The sequence below is a fragment of the Bos taurus genome, chromosome 2, assembly GCF_002263795.3.
Source record: "Bos taurus isolate L1 Dominette 01449 registration number 42190680 breed Hereford chromosome 2, ARS-UCD2.0, whole genome shotgun sequence".
Classification (NCBI taxonomy): domain Eukaryota; kingdom Metazoa; phylum Chordata; class Mammalia; order Artiodactyla; family Bovidae; genus Bos; species Bos taurus.
In genome coordinates this window covers 23,353,040-23,368,675 of record NC_037329.1, presented here as the reverse complement: position 1 = coordinate 23,368,675, position 15,636 = coordinate 23,353,040, and the positions used below count along the sequence as shown (strand labels likewise).

General features: G+C 43.0%; 1 protein-coding gene across 5 annotated transcripts in view; it reads left to right on the top strand.

The window, feature by feature from the left end:
- Window positions 1-15,636, top strand: part of CDCA7 (cell division cycle associated 7) — a 37,062-nt gene that overhangs the window by 8,907 nt on the left and 12,519 nt on the right. For 3 of the 5 annotated variants that reach the window (XM_005202353.5, XM_005202355.5, XM_005202352.5), the window contains exon 1: window positions 15,007-15,105. The exons of 1 other annotated variant lie outside the window; for it this stretch is intronic. In XM_005202353.5, coding sequence (XP_005202410.1) covers window positions 15,085-15,105 — 21 coding nt within the window. In that variant the 5' untranslated portion in view covers window positions 15,007-15,084. 5 annotated transcript variants of the gene reach the window in all.

The window sequence follows — 15,636 nt, the reverse complement described above, 5'->3', positions numbered from 1 at the left end:
TTTGTTTGAATGTCTCTGATGAAACTTCAATTTCAGAAATGTCTATTATTTCCTTTTTTTTTTTATTTTCGTATGTTGATCTTGATCCTGAGGAGAGTTACAAAATTTTCTTTTAAGTCGTCTAACTCAGGTCCTAGATCAGGTCCATAGCACCTGAAAAGTAACCCCTTTGATATCCAAAGAATATAAAGAAAATAAACCCCCAGGGAGGCAGCATTGACTAGAGATTAGAAAAAGGGGCTGTCAGGATGATAATCCAATTTAATCAGCTCTCCTTTTTCTAAACTCTCTGCTACCAGTTTTCTACCCTGGCTTTTTAAGGATTGGTATGACTACCTAGTGCTTATTTGTATTTATACAATGAAGGCAAAATTTTATTTTCTTTACTAGGTTTTTAGTCATTTCACTGTGGAGTAACTGGTTTCTTTGATCTTCTCTGAAGGATGGACTGAAGAAAAAATCCTTGATGATTCTGTTAAGGGCCTCGTGTCATGGACATCTTACCCTGTCTTTTCTAGTTGGTGCTGTGTTAAAATTGAATTATGCTAAAACACAATGATGCTGTGTTTGGAAACACAAATACTTTTGAAGAGAAGTCAGTGGTCATTTGTATTTTCTTGTATATGTTTTTAAACTGTTTTTCTCTTCATCTTTGGTTTTCAGAAAATTTACAAAGGATATCACAGGTGTGGTTTTCTTTGTATTTGTTCTGCTTAGGGTTTGCCGAGCTTCTTGAATCTATAAATTTGGGAAATTTTCAGCTATTATTCCTTCAACTATTTTTTTCCCTGCCTCATTCTCTCTGTGCTTTCCTTCTAGGACTCCAATTACTCATATATTAGAATTTTTTATATTGTTCCCATAAGTCACGAAGTCCCTTTTCTGTTCTGTTCTTTGTTTTTCCCCCCAGTCTTTTATCCTCTGTTCTTTAGACTGGATAATTTCTAATTATCTCTCTTTTTGTTCACTTATTATGACATCATAACCAGTATTCTTTTAAGTCTATCCATTAGATATTTTATTTATATTTCAAATCTAGAATTTCCATTTGGTTGTATTTTTATACTTTTGCTTTCTTTACTGATAGCTCTTATTTGTTTAAGGTCATAAAGGAAAAGTAAGCTTAGTCCTAATAACTTTTATAATCTTCCTTTGCTAACTTCAGTATCTGCAGAATCCTGAAGTTAGTCTGCATTGATTATGGATGAGTCATGCGAGTTTCCCCCTTTGTCTAGTGATTTGGGGTTTTATTCAAAACATAAATAATCACTGTAGAAACTCTGGATTCTGTTCTGTTTTTCCAAAGAGTCTTGATTATTTGTTTTGACGGGAGGTTAACTGGGCCTACTTCAAACTCCACACTCAGACTCCCCTGCAGTTGGTAGCAGCTGAAATCTCTGTTTAGTTTTTAAAGCCATAGATGAACTTCTTGGACCTCTCACGTGCAGGTAGTTTAGGAATTAGCCAAAGATTTGGGCAGAACTTACGTGCAGAATTTGAGGCTACCTCTTTATGATTCTCTTTAAAAAAAAATAATTGTATTTATTTATTTTTGGCCGGGCCAGGTCTCTGTTGCTGCACGGGCTTCTCTTTAGGGGCTACTGTCTAGATGTGGTGCGCAGGCTTCTCATTGCAGCGGCTTCTCTTGTCGCACTGCACGGGCTCTAGGGCGTGTGTGTTTCAGCAGTTGCAGCACTTGGGCTCAGTAGTTGCAGCTAGAATCCGAGGCTCAGTAGTTGTGGTGTGTGGGCTTAGCTGCTGGCCACGTGGGATCTTCCCGGATCAGGGATGGAACCCACGTCTCCTGCATTGGCAGGCAGATTCTTTACCACCGAGCCACCAGGGAAGCCCAGACTTCTGTTATTTATTTCTAGTTTGATTCCATCATAGTTATATAATACCCTTTCTATAAATCACATTCTTTTTAATTTCAAAGTTTGCTTTATGACCCAGGATATGGTTTGGTTTCTCTGGACACTTTAAAAGAATGTGTATCATGCTGTTGTTGGATGAAGCGTTATATGAATGTTGACTAGGTTCTGTTGGTCGGTAGTGTTGAGTTCTTCTATACCCTTGCTGATTTTCTGGTTAATTTTATCACTCACTGAGTGAGGAGTGCTGAAATCTCCCAACTATAATTCTGTCTTTTTCCTGATACCCAAGCCCTGTAAATGTTACCTTATTTGGAAATTACAGATGTAATTTAAGTTAAGGATCTTGAAATGAGACCATCCTGGATAACCCAAATAGGCCCTGATCCCAATGGCAAGTATCCTTATAAGAGACACAAGAGGAGGAGTCACAGCCACAGAGGAGAAGGTCATGCAAGGATGGAGGCAGAGACTGGTGTGAGCAACCATAAGCCGAAGAATGAGGACAGCAACCCAAAACTGCAAGAGGCAAGGAACAGAGACTCACTCCTAGAACTTCTGGAGGGAGCACAGTCCTCTTGATACCTTGATTTCAGAATTCTGGCCTCCAAAGCTGAGAGAATACATTTCTATTGTTTTAAGCCACAGAGTTTGTGATCATTTTTAACAGCAGCCACAGGATACCCATACAGTAGCATACCTAGCCTTCCAGGCTCTAATCTGAAAAAGAGGAGTCCAAAGAGACACAGCTTGACCAAGCTCTCACCCTAGAGATTAGACTACCGTCACAACTCTGGTGACAAATTAGACTAGATCTTTCAGAGTCATCAAAGACAGTAACTAGAATAACCAGTCTTTACCAGTTTCCACTTAGGAACTTATAAAGCCAATGTTTGTGTCCCGTATGTTGGGACATTCATATGTTGGGAAATTCATGTGTTGATGTTCCATCTCCAGTGAAACAGTATGTGGAGGTGGGTCCTTCTGGAAGGAATGAGGTCATGGGAGTACAGCCCTCATGAATAGGATTAGTGCCCTTAGAAGAAGAGATATGAGAGAAATTGCTTCTCTATCTCTGCTCTCCCCTGTTAGGACAGCAAGAAGGCCATCTCAAATCAGGAAGCACACTCTTGCCAGGAACCTTGATTGTGCATTTCCCAGTCTCCAGAACTAAAAGAAGTAAATGTTGTTAAAGTCATCCAGTCTATGGTATCTTTGTTGTAGCAGACTGAACTAATAGCAGCCAGTTTTTATAGTTTCTAAAATTTGGAATTTTGGATAATTCTTCTTGCTGCCCTAAGCAATCTTATTTTCTTGTCTTTAAATTTTATTTATTTATTTTTTTCTGGGTATAGTGGGTCTTCCTTGCTGCACAGGCTTTCTCTAGTTGTGGCAAGTGGGGTCTGCTCTGCAGTTGAGGTGCTCGGGCTTATTGTGCTGGCTTCTCTTCCTGCAGAGCACAAGCGGAGAAGTTGTGGCACACAGGCTCAGTTGCTCCACAGCATGTGAAATCCTCCCAGACCAGGGATCGAACCCATGCCCCTTGCAATGGCAGGTGGATTCTTAACCACTGGACCACGAGGGAAGTCTGCAACCCTGTTTTCTTACTGGCCATTTGGTCTCTTCTGCTTCTTTGTGACATTAGCTCACAGTAGTCCTCATTCTGCCCTGGACTCAGAGCATCATTTATTTGCTTTCTATTTCACCACTAGCCAGTGTTATCTTCTGGTATTAACAAGGATTAACTAAGAGAAAGAAAGTGACCATGGGACCACTAAGGTATTAATGGATCAGTGGCCCCTATCTCAAGTGTCTAATCTGATTGGGAGCAGGGGAACATTATCACCTGGTATCAAATGTGGTGCTTAACCACGTGGGGCTGGCTATTCAGATGTTGACTGGTACAGTACAGCAGTAAAGAGTGTGAACTCAGTCTAAGCTGAAATAGCTATGCCACTTGCCACGTGTTCTATGACCTTGGGCAAATTAATCTCTCAGTTTTTGTATTTTGTCTATAAACTAGAGAAAATGAACCAAGCCTGCCTTACAGGATTGGTGTGAGGATTAAACGAGTACACGTCTGGCATATAGTCAGTGCACAATACATTTTATTTATTATTACTGAGCCTGCCAAGTGCATAACTTTTCCCATTCGGTAGTTCCAAAGATGCCCAGACAAACATGATTAAGATAATACTTTTCTAGTCAAAAATACATATTCCCATTGTTAAAATAAAGCCCCTAAAATCATAACTAACTATTGTATCTAGAGACAACATCATGGGGCAGTATCAAAGCTGCTTCTCAGTCTTAAGAGTTCACAACCTCCTGGCACTAAGCATCCCATCTCTAGTTCTGCTGCAGTCCCTTCCTGCCATTTTATTAAATACAGCCCCTCGTGTCTCAAAGGTAAAGAATCTGCCTGCAATGCATGAGGTGCAGGAGATGCAGGTTCAACCCTGGATTAGGAAGATACCCTGGAGGAGGGCATGGCAATCCACTCCAGTATTCTTGACTTAAATAATCTCATGGACAGAGGAGCCTGATGGGCTACAATCCACAGGATCACAAAGGATCAGACACCACTAAGTGACTGAGCACATAGCACATTAGCACATGGAATGAATGGTACCTTTTACCACCATCAGCGTCGCTGATACTATTTAGATATTACTTAACTACTTATTAAAGTATCAGTTCAGTTCAATTGCTCAATTGTGTCCAATTCTTTGTGACCCCATGGACTGAAGCATGCCAGGCTTCCCTGTCCAATACCAACTCCCAGAGCTTGCTCAAACTCATATCCATTGAGTCGGTGATGCCGTCCAACCATCTCATCCTCTGTTGTCCCCTTTTCCTCCTGTCTTCAATCTTTCCCAGCATCAGGGTATTTTCCTATGAGTCAGTTCTTCACATCAGGTGACCAAAATATCGGAGATCCAGCTTCAGCATTAGTCCTTCTAATGAATATTCAGGGATGATTTCCTTTAGGATTGACTGGTTGGATCTCTTTGCTGTCCAAGGGACTCTCAAGAGTCTTCTCCAACACAACAGTTCAAAAGCATCAATTCTTCGGCTCTCTGCTTTCTTTATAGTCCAACTCTCACATCCATACATGACTACTGGAAAAACCAAAGTTTTGACTAGATGGACGTTTGTCAACAATGTTATGCCTCTGCTTTTCAATATGCTGTCTAGGTTGGTCATAGCTTTTCTTCCAAGGAACAAGCATCTTTTAATTTCATGCCTGCAGTCATCATCTGCACTGATTTTGGAGCCCGAGAAAATAAAATCTTTAACTGTTTCCATTGTTTCCCCATCTATTTGCCACGAAGTGATGGGACTGGATTGGAGAAGGAAATGGCAACCCACTCCAGTGTTCTTTCCTAGAGAATCCTGTGGACAGAGGAGCCTAGTGGGCTGTTTCCATGGGGTTGCACAAAGTCAGACATGACTGAAGTGACTTAGCATGCATGCACGCAATGGAGAAGGAAATGGCAACTCACTCCAGTATTCTTGCCTGGAGAATCCCAGGGATAGAGGAGCCTGGTGGGCTGCCATCTATGGGGTCGCACAGAGTTGGACACTCCTAAAGCGACTTTGCAGCAGCAGCAGCAGATGGGACTGGATACCATGATCTTAGTTTTTGAATGTTGAGTTTTAAGCCAGCTTTTTCACTCTCCTCTTTCACCTTCATCAAGAGGCTCTTTAGTTCTTGTTTGCTCTCTGCCGTGTAAGGGTGGTGTCATCTGCATATCTGAGGTTATTGATCTGTCTCCTGGCAATCTTGATTCCAGCTTGGGCTTCATCCAGTCCAGCATTTCTCATGATGTACTCTGCATACAAGTTAAATAAACAGGGTAATCAGTATACAGCCTTGATGTATTCCTTTCCCAATCTGGAACGAGGCTCTTGTTCCATGTCCATTTCTAACTGTTGCTTCTTGACCTGCATACAGATTTCTCAGGAGGTAGGTAAGGTGGTCTGGTATTCCCATCTCTTTAAGAATTTTCCACAGTTTGTTGTGATCCACACAGTCAAAGGCTTTAGTGTAGTCAAGGAAGCAGAAGTAGATGTTTTTCTGGAATTTTCTTGCTTTTTCTATGATCCAGTGGGTGTTGGCAATCTGATCATACATATTAAAGTATATGAAAGTATTAATGCAATTATATTAGGTATATACATATCTATTAATTAATGAGGAAATTAAAAAAAATAAGATTTCTAAGAAATAAAGTAGCTATAGAGACAAGCTCAGTTAACCATGACCCTTGCTCCAAGAACACCAGATCCCCTGTTTCCTGCCTTAAAGTTTATACTGATGAGTACAGCACTGGGTACATACTGGATACCTATGGACAGAGTGAGGACGCTAATGTGAGCTCTTATATTTTTTATGAGCCTAGGAACCATATCATTCCAATAATCCTACCATTTTATGCTTCTCTCCCACTGGTTACATTCTTGTTCCCTCTGACTTTCTAAATATCTCTTACATTCTGTTTTATACTCATCCCTCCCTGTCTTACCAGAACAATATTAATTTAGACCTCATTCTGTGTCCTGGATAGCTGGAACAGTTTCCTGTTTCCCCAGCATCCAGCTTCCTTGCCCCCTTCCTGTGCATTATTTTTTAATATATATATTTTAATTTATTTATTTGACTGTGCTGAGTCTTAGTTGTGGCATGTGGGATACAGTTCCCTAACCAGGGATCAAACCGGGGTCCCCTGCATTGGGAGTGTGGAGTCTTAGCCACTGGACCATCAGGAAGTCCTTCTTGTGCGTTCTTTATCCTGGAACCAGAGTGATTTTTCTATAGTGCAAATTTTACTGTATTGTTTGTTCTTTTGCTCAAAACTCTATTGCTTTCAGGATACATAAACTCCTTGCTGCTGCTGCTGCTGCTAAGTTGCTTCAGTCATGTCCGACTCTGTGCGACCCCCCCGACGGCAGCCCACCAGGCTACCCCCTCCCTGGGATTCTCCACGCAAGAACACTGGAGTGGGTTGCCATTTCCTTCGCCAATGCGTGAAAGTGAAAAGTGAAAGTGAAGTCGCCCAGTCGTGTCCGACTCTTAGCGACCCCATGGACTGCAGCCCACCAGGCTCCTCCATCCATGGGATTTTCCAGGCAAGAGTACTGGAGTGGGGTGCCATCACCTTCTTCGCCTAAACTCCTTAGGCCTTTCCAAATTCTAGCCCAGTGGGTTCCTGTGGTTGCTGTTAAATCATCTATATTGCACCTGTTGGTACCTGTTTTCTGCTGCATTGCCTGGTAGTCCTATGTAGCAAAGCTCCTTCCTAGTTCTCCTAACACCACCTCATCATCCCCTTAGTCATTAATGTGGATGTTTGATGGCACTTGTAGTTGCAGATGCTGGTCTTGTGGAAACAGGAAAAGACACCCCTTCCTCCCTTTAGAAAATTCTTTCATTAAACGTTAAAGGGAACAGTCCATTCTGAGTTACACCCTCAGGAGGCACAAGTTTCATCAGCCTGTTTAAAGACCATTAAGTGGAATAATGTGTCCCACTCCCAAATGTCTCTTTGAACCAAAAATCTAAGTGGTCCAGGAGATTCCCAGCCTGGCTTGAGTATCTGTCAGTCATTTCCTTTCGCACTAAGTGATGCTCATCAAGGTCATGCTGGTTCTCCCAAGGCTGGATCTCTGTACACCTGAGCCAGACGGACAATGCTGACTGTTTTTTCCTTGTTTCCTCCTGGTGGCCCATGGAGAGAGGACGTGTCTGTGAGTTACGGATGAGTCATGATCATGAAAATTATTTTTATTTAAAAAAATGGCAACTCTTTTTCCCTGTCACACATGCTGTAGGATCTTAATTCCCCAACCAAGAATGGAACCTGTGCCCCGTGCAGTGTTAGCTGAGTCCTAACAACTGAACCACCTGGGAATTTCCCCCAAACGAATCTATTAATATTACAGCAAAAAAGAACTGTGAACTACAATGACTTTTGGACTATTAATAGTTCCCTCACATTTTCCACAGTAATTTCTTCTCTAGAAATCTGGGAGAGGATAGGGTGGGAATGTGGTTTTCCTCCTCACTTCCAACACCTTTAACCTGACCCCATGAGTCCTTATGGAATCCAGATTTTTGGTGAGCTGTCTGTTGTCGTTATTTTTTTTAACTGTGGTCATATGTACTTGAAATTTATCATTTTAATCATTTGAAAGTGTGCAATTCAGTGGCATTGAGTCGCTCGTTTAGTCGTGTCCGACTCTTTGCGAACCCATGGACTGTAGCCCACCAGGCTCCTCCGTCCATGGGATTCTCCAGGCAAGAATACTGGAGTGGGTTGCCGTTTCCTTCTCCAGGGGATCTTCCCGACCCAGGGATTGAACCCGGGTCTCCTGCATTGCGGGCAGATGCTTTAACCTCTGGGCCACCAGGTACACTGAAAACGTTGTGCAGCCATTAGCACTATCCATTTCCAGAACTTTTTCATTGTCCCAAACAGAAACTCTGTATGTGTTAAGGAGTCATTTCCCTCCTTCCGTTCAGTCCCTGGTAACCTCTATTATACTTTCTGAATTTTTCTATTCTACATACTTTATATTTGTCCTTTTGTGTGTCTGGCTTATTTCAATTAACACAGTGCTTTTTAGGTTCATCTATGTAACAGAATTTCATTCGTTGTAAGGCTAATTAACATTCCATTGTATGTAAATACCACATTTTTTTTCTATCCATTCATCTGTTGATGGACATTTGTGTGCTTAACACCTTCTGGCTATTGTTAATAACACTGCTGCAAGCATGGGAGTACAAGTGTATCTTTGAGTTCCTGCTTCAAGTGTTTGGGTGTATACCTAGGAATGGAATCGATGGATCATGTGGTAATTCTATGTTTAACTTTTTGAGGTCTGCTGGTGGACTGGTTTTGAGTTGTATAGATTAATGTGCAGATTAGGCTCTTCCCTAGGGTCCTGACCAGTATCTTGAGCTTTTAACCAATCTATAGTCAATCCTCAAGTCTCCTTTTAGCTAATAGTCAAACTTCCTCTCTCTACAATTCTCTTTGCACAGAGTTGCTTAAGAGGAACCGATACGAAGAAGAAATCAATGCCCTGGAAAATTCACAAGTAGGACAGTTTACAATAAGCTGTCTATGCAGCGAACAGAGAAAAGAAACTTTTCACGCCCTTTTTTTGGGTACTCCCTAGTTGTTTCCGGTGGTGAGAAAGTGCTAAAGTGTTAGTCGCTCAGTTGTGTCTGACTCTTTGCAACCCAATGGACTGTAGCCCACGAGGCTCCTTTGTCCATTGAATTCTCCAGGCAAGAACACTGGAGTAGGTAGCCACTCCTTTCTCCAAGGGATCTTCCCAACCCAGGAATCCAACCCTGGTATCACACTGCATGCATGTTCCTTACCATCTGAGCAACAGGGAAGCCCCCCAGTGGTGGTGGTGGGATGATCAAATTAAAAACCAAAAACTCTTGAGTAAAAACAAAAAGAAACCTTGCTAAGTACAAAATTTTTAAAAAGTTCTGGAAGGAGAACAAGTTAGAATCGAGTATGGATCATAAAATTGTAGGCAGAGTTATAGTTATAATTCAGCTTCTGTAATGTTGAAACTGACTGATTCAGTAATTAAAACTTGACTTTATCTCATTCAGTGTTTAATGGTGCCTTAACATTAGCAATCAAGTATTTCACAATAGATAATGCTTATCCATGAAAAACCAAATATTTCCTCTTGTGAAAAATGGCGAGATTTGCATTCACGTTTCCATCTTCCATTCTCGCACCAGGCATCGGAGGTCAGTAAACTGACCTACTTAAAATGGTGTTGACATATGATTAAAAACAAACATACCAATACGGTTTGGAGGCGTAGGATTTGTGAATTTGACTGAGCCAGGGTGGTCATGGGCTGGGCCCTCATGCAGAGGGACTTCTGGCAACAGAAGGGTAACTTTAGAGCTTTTTGATTTCTTGCCTTTGTGCATCCTGAAAGCAGGCACTGGGCAAGTAAATCAATAATTAGGGGGTTATTTAAAATAGAGATTTGTCACCTGACACAGTGCAACCTGTCTATATCCACGAACACAGTGACAACTCTCCCAGCCCTTTGTCCCCACGTGTGTGGTGGCTATTGAGGGTTTCTCATTTATAGAGCAGCTTGGGTTCAAGTTACCTTGCTAGAAAGAAGGAAAGGTGGGTGGGACCAGAGCAGCACACCGACTGGGACATTAGCTTTGTTCTGAAATCCATCTAAAAGGGATACCTCTTATTAATTTTTGCACTCTTTGTCCTAAAACCAAGCATCTCAAGGTTGAGATTGACTTAATTCACCTTGTTATTCTACAGGTGCTGAGTGCTCAGATCCTCAGGGTCAAGTACCAAACTTAATAGGAAATGAAATTCTTTGTGCAAAGTGAATAAAAGCGATGAGACAGCATACAACCATCCTGAAAGTTCATAATAGCCTGAGGGGTTCAAAGCTCTGTTACAGGAGATTGGTATTTTAGAATGTTTCACAGATTTAAAATTCCTCCCACAATCATTCTAGTTGGTAATAAGCAGTTACTGAGGCCCTGCTGTATTTACAACCCTTGGATCAGATACTGTCTGTAAATGTCAGGTATGTGCTTATGCAACATCAGCTATGTGCCTGCTACCTGTTGCTCTGGCCGGTGGCCTCGTCATCTCTGCTCATTGAATTTCCATTCTTACTCATTTGTGTCTTTCTTTCAAAATGAACATTTTACCAGTATATGATTAACATAGTGACTTAAAACCTTTATGAAATAGCTAAAATTATAAGACTAACTGGCATTCCCTTTTATAGGACCCTGTATGGAACTGTGTGTGTGTGTGTGTATATATATATATATATTTTGGGGGGTGCTGTGTTGGGTCTTTATAGGACCCTGTATGGAACTGCATATGTGTGTATATATATATTTTTTGGGGTGGGGGGCTGTGTTGGGTCTTTGCTGTGGGCAGGCTTCTCTAGTTGTGGTGCATGGGCTTAGTTGCCCTGTGGCATGTAGGATCTTTGTTCCCCCTACCCCACAAGGGGTCAAAACCACCCCTCCCCCAGGTCCCCTGCCTTGGAAGGTGGATTCTTAACCGCTGGACCATTCAAGGAAATCCCAGGACTGCATATTTAACACTACAATATATGTCTTGACAGGACAACTGTTACAAAATTAAAAAAAAATTTTTATCATAAAATGTTTCAGACACAAAAAAGCCCACAAAAAGGGAAATTATAATACACTCATGTATCTACTACTCACATTGAACACTTTGCCATTTTTTATTTGTACCCTTTATTATTTCTTTTTTTAATGTTTATTTATTTGGCTTTACCAGGTCTTAGTTGTGGCACATGGGATCTTTACTTGTGGCACGTGGAATAGCTTCCTGACCAGGGATTGAACCCCTGACCTCCTACACTGAGCACAAAGAGTCTTAGCCACTGGATCACCTGGGAAGTCCCCATACTGTTTATTTTTAAATAAAGCATTAGTGATAGAGTGGAAAACCTCATCCTCCCCTGTGTCCTCCATCTTTCCCTCCTTAGAGTTAGCCTCTATCCTATTCTAATTGCTCATGTCTTTATATACTTTCACAGTTTATGTATGTTTTGTATTTTTAAAAATTTGCATAAGGGGTATGCTTTACCAAAATGTTTGCAATTTGCTTTTCCGTTCAACATTAAGATTTACCTACACTGATACACGTAAGCTATGCCATTCCTTTGAACACTGTTCAAATTCTGTTGTATGACTATACCACTGTTCCTGTCTCCATTTCCTTTCTGAGGGCCATTTAGATTGTTTGCCATATCTTACTATGATACACAACACTACTATGAATGAACAATCCATTCCTCTGGTCCAGTTAGCTCTGCCTTCAAAATGATGTATCTTAAAATCTGACCACTTCTCCCTCATCCCAGAATCACCCTAGTCCAAAACATCATTTTCTCCTTTAGGGGCTCGTAAGTGTCTCACTCTTGCTCCCGCATCCCCATTTAGTTTATAGTTCATGCAGCTCATGGAGTCTGATTGGGTCTTTTCTTCATCAGAATCCTTCCTCTCATACCTGATATAAAGTTCAAGCTTCTTCCATGGCCAGGGAGCCTCCATGTGATCTCTCCCATGCTCTCTCTTTCTCTAGCTTTCTGTAGTCCAGTATGGTCTGCTGCTGCTGCTGCTGCTAAGTCGCTTCAGTCGTGTCCGAATCTGTGCGACCCCATAGACGGTAGCCCATCAGGCTCCCCCGTCCCTAGGATTCTCCAGACAAGAACACTGGAGCGGGTTGCCATTTCCTTCTCCAATGCATGAAAGTGAAAAGTGAAAGTGAAGTTGCTCAGTCGTGTCTGACTCTTAGCGACCCCATGGACTGCAGCCCACCAGGCTCCTCCATCCATGGGATTTTCCAGGCAAGAGCTGGGTGTCATTGCCTTCTCCATATGGTCTGCTACTAAGCTTCTATTCACTGCCTTAGAGCCTTTTAACTAGCTGTTCACTCTGTCTTATGCCAGCACTTCCTTCATCTTCCTATGGATTCCTTTTTTTTTTTTTTAATGTATTTGTTTATTTGGCTGCACTAAGTCTAAGTTGTGGCATATGGGATCTTTAGTTGTGGTATGTGTGATCTAGTTCCCTGACCAGGGATCAGATCCAGGTCCTCTGCTTTGCAAGCGTGGAGTCTCAGCCACTGAAGTTCCCCTCCCTTGTCTTTATTTGGGTTTTTGATCAGATAACACCTCCTTTCCTGTTTCTATTATCTGAATTGGTACCTCTTTTATTTCCTATCCCTTTATTCTGCTTTTTGCTTCCCTGATGGCTCAGACAGTAATGAATCTGCCAGCAATGCAAAAGACTTGGGTTCGATCCCTGGGTTGGGAAGATTCCCCTGGAGGAGGAAATGGCAACCCACTCCAGTATGTTTGCCTGGAGAATTCCATGGACAGAGGAACCTGGTGGGCTATAGTCCATGAGGTCACAAACAGTCGGGCACCACTAAGCAACTAACGGCTTCTTCTCAGAAGTGATCACATCTGGAATTATCTTACTCTTACTTCTGCTCCTCCACTAGAATGTAAACTCCCTGGGCTTTATGTCCTAGTTCTCAGAATAGTGCCTAGTGTTACAGATGTTGGCAAGCCTCAGCTGAACAAACAAGAGAGCACCAGTACAAGCCTCAATGCACCTTCTCCTGGACAGTGTCTTGGAAACTTTTTGATGGTGAAGCACAGTAAGAAGTACACATTTTATACAGCATACACACAGACAGGCGCAAGAGTTTCAGGAAACAACACACTACTCTTATTTTTAAAATTCTATTTCAGAAAGAAAGAAAATATGCTAGTTGCAACCCACTAAATTGATTTCAAAATTTGCCAATGGGTTCTAACTCACAGTGTGAAAAACTTTGTTTTAGAGTATATACCTGTAAGTGGTTTTGCTGAACATTCCTGAATTGCTCTCCAAAGTGAAACATTTACTCTAACAACATCCTTGCAGGGATTTCCTCATATCCTTACCAACACATGGTCTTAACAGGCTTTAAATTTTTTTGCCAGTCTGAGTGAAACTATCTGTTTTAATTTGCATTTTCCTATTACTAAAAAGAATAGCCCAGTGATCTTAACCTAAAAAAATAACGTAAACTATATTAGAGTGCCCCCAGAGGACTAAGCGGATTCTTTACCAACCAAGCCACAAGGAAAGCCCTCCTTACCAGAACCAGTAGGCAAAGTGACTTACTCTTTCCCTTCCTTAAGTTTAGCAATTTCAAATTCTCATATGTTTGATTTTAGTGGCACAGATTGCATTTCCAAGGACACAGCACTAAGGACAATTTTAGTTCATTCATCATTCATGCAGTCATTTATTTACTCAACAAATATTTATTGAGGGCCCACTACTGCCAAGGAATTTCGAAGGACAGACCAACAACCTCTCTTGGCGCCTACCTTCCAGACGGGGAGTTCTTTGTCCCTGGCACTGTGGCAGAGTGACCATGGAGCCGGCGGGTATTAGAAAGGCTGGAAGACTCCGACCAAGTCGCCTCCAATTTTTCCAATCCACATTCTCTTGCGTCGCTTGTTCACAAGTTTTTGTCTTCAGTACACCCAGAGAGGAAGCAGTATGTTCAGGCATTCTCTTCCTGCAAAGAAGTATTCCCAAGAGAAGTGGGAAGGAGAAAACTGATGTTTCATTTCAAGCATTTGTTTTAAAATGTAAGATTATAATTAGCGTCTTTTAAAGCAATCCAATTTATTTAACTTTTTCTTCTAAAAGCAACTTTTTTTCCTACTCTCTACAAACATTTGTTTTAAAGCTTCACACTTGATCTCGAAGTAATGTCAGGTCGATTCAAGGGGCAATGAAAAATCTCACGTTCTTTCTGACTTAAGTGATTACAAATTTTGACAGAAGAAAGGAGCCCCAAATCACATTATTACAGTCTTTAGCTTCTATTCTATAATCTCTAGACTTTATTATCCCATAGTTAAGTCTTAACTAACATCAGACCTTTCTTATTTAAAAATCACAAGTCTTATGTAAAAGAACTTCCCGAGCTTTCTGGAAAGAAAGATAAGGGATTTAGCTCATTTTATTACATTAGATAATGTTGTGGTTACCAGATAAGAGGTGCTAGCTATATCGCGGGACAGTGCCTGGGCTGTTGGGAGTTCATGCTCCAGTCTTTGATTTTTATTTTAAATAACGTAAACCGCACGCCTCAGGGAAAGTGCTAAGCGCGGAGGCTGGCACCGCTCTCCATTACCCACTGTCTCCCGCTTTCCCCTCCCAGCCCCAGAATTCATGCAAATTAGGCTGCTATCCCCGGGGCAATACGACCCATTTTCGCGCCATTCTCTAGGGACCCTGCAGCTATGTAAAGAGAGAGGTCCCGGAGCTTCCAAGGCAGTACTTTTCCAAGGCGGATCTTAGGGGACTGCAAGACTATTACTGGACTTTAGCGTATCTGGAAGGGCTGCTTTTTTCTCGGGGCCGAGTGGGTCTTGCGCGGGTGGGCCGTTACCAAAGCTGGCAGGACCTGCGCCGCAACGCGGGAAAGTCGGCCGCGCCCCGCCCCTCCGGCCCCAGCTCTGCACACCCCGCCCGCCGGCCCGCGCGGCTAGGGCTCTGGCTCCTGCGCTGTGGGACGGCGGCGCGCGCGGCTGCTCAGCTCTCCCCGCTCCAGCGCCGGCCGCCAGCATGGACGCTCGCCGCGCGCGGGTGAGGCTGGACGGGCTAAGGCGAGGGATGGGCGCGGTGGGTGCTGGGGGCGGGCTGACCCCCTCCAACTTCGCCGGCGGAGTGCCCCTATCAACGGGTGGCAGTCCTGGGCGGCACCCGTTTAGGCAAGCCCCAGATTTTGTGCACTTGGGGGTATTTTAGAGACTAGGGACTGTGTCCAGCGGGCGTGACACCCGGCGCGCGGGCGGTCAGAGAGTTGTGAGGTTTGCAGGATGCTTGGCAGCCTGGAGGAGCTCAAGGCCACGTGCGTCCGAGGCACACGTGTGCTGCGGGCAGCAGGGGCGGACCGGTCCCCCATTGTGTCTGCTGGTCCGAACTCTGCCCGCGGGGCGCGGAGGGGAGCGGGACGTGGAGTAGGGTGCTGCCCTGCAGCCTCCCGGACCTTTCCCATGCACAGCCTGGGGAGGATGAATGTCTAGTAACGCATTCTCCTGGGCGCACTTGGGACCCTTGCGCTAGCTTCCTGCTTATTTTCCTCTTGGCCGTGCTGGCAGGCGCATCTAACTGCTG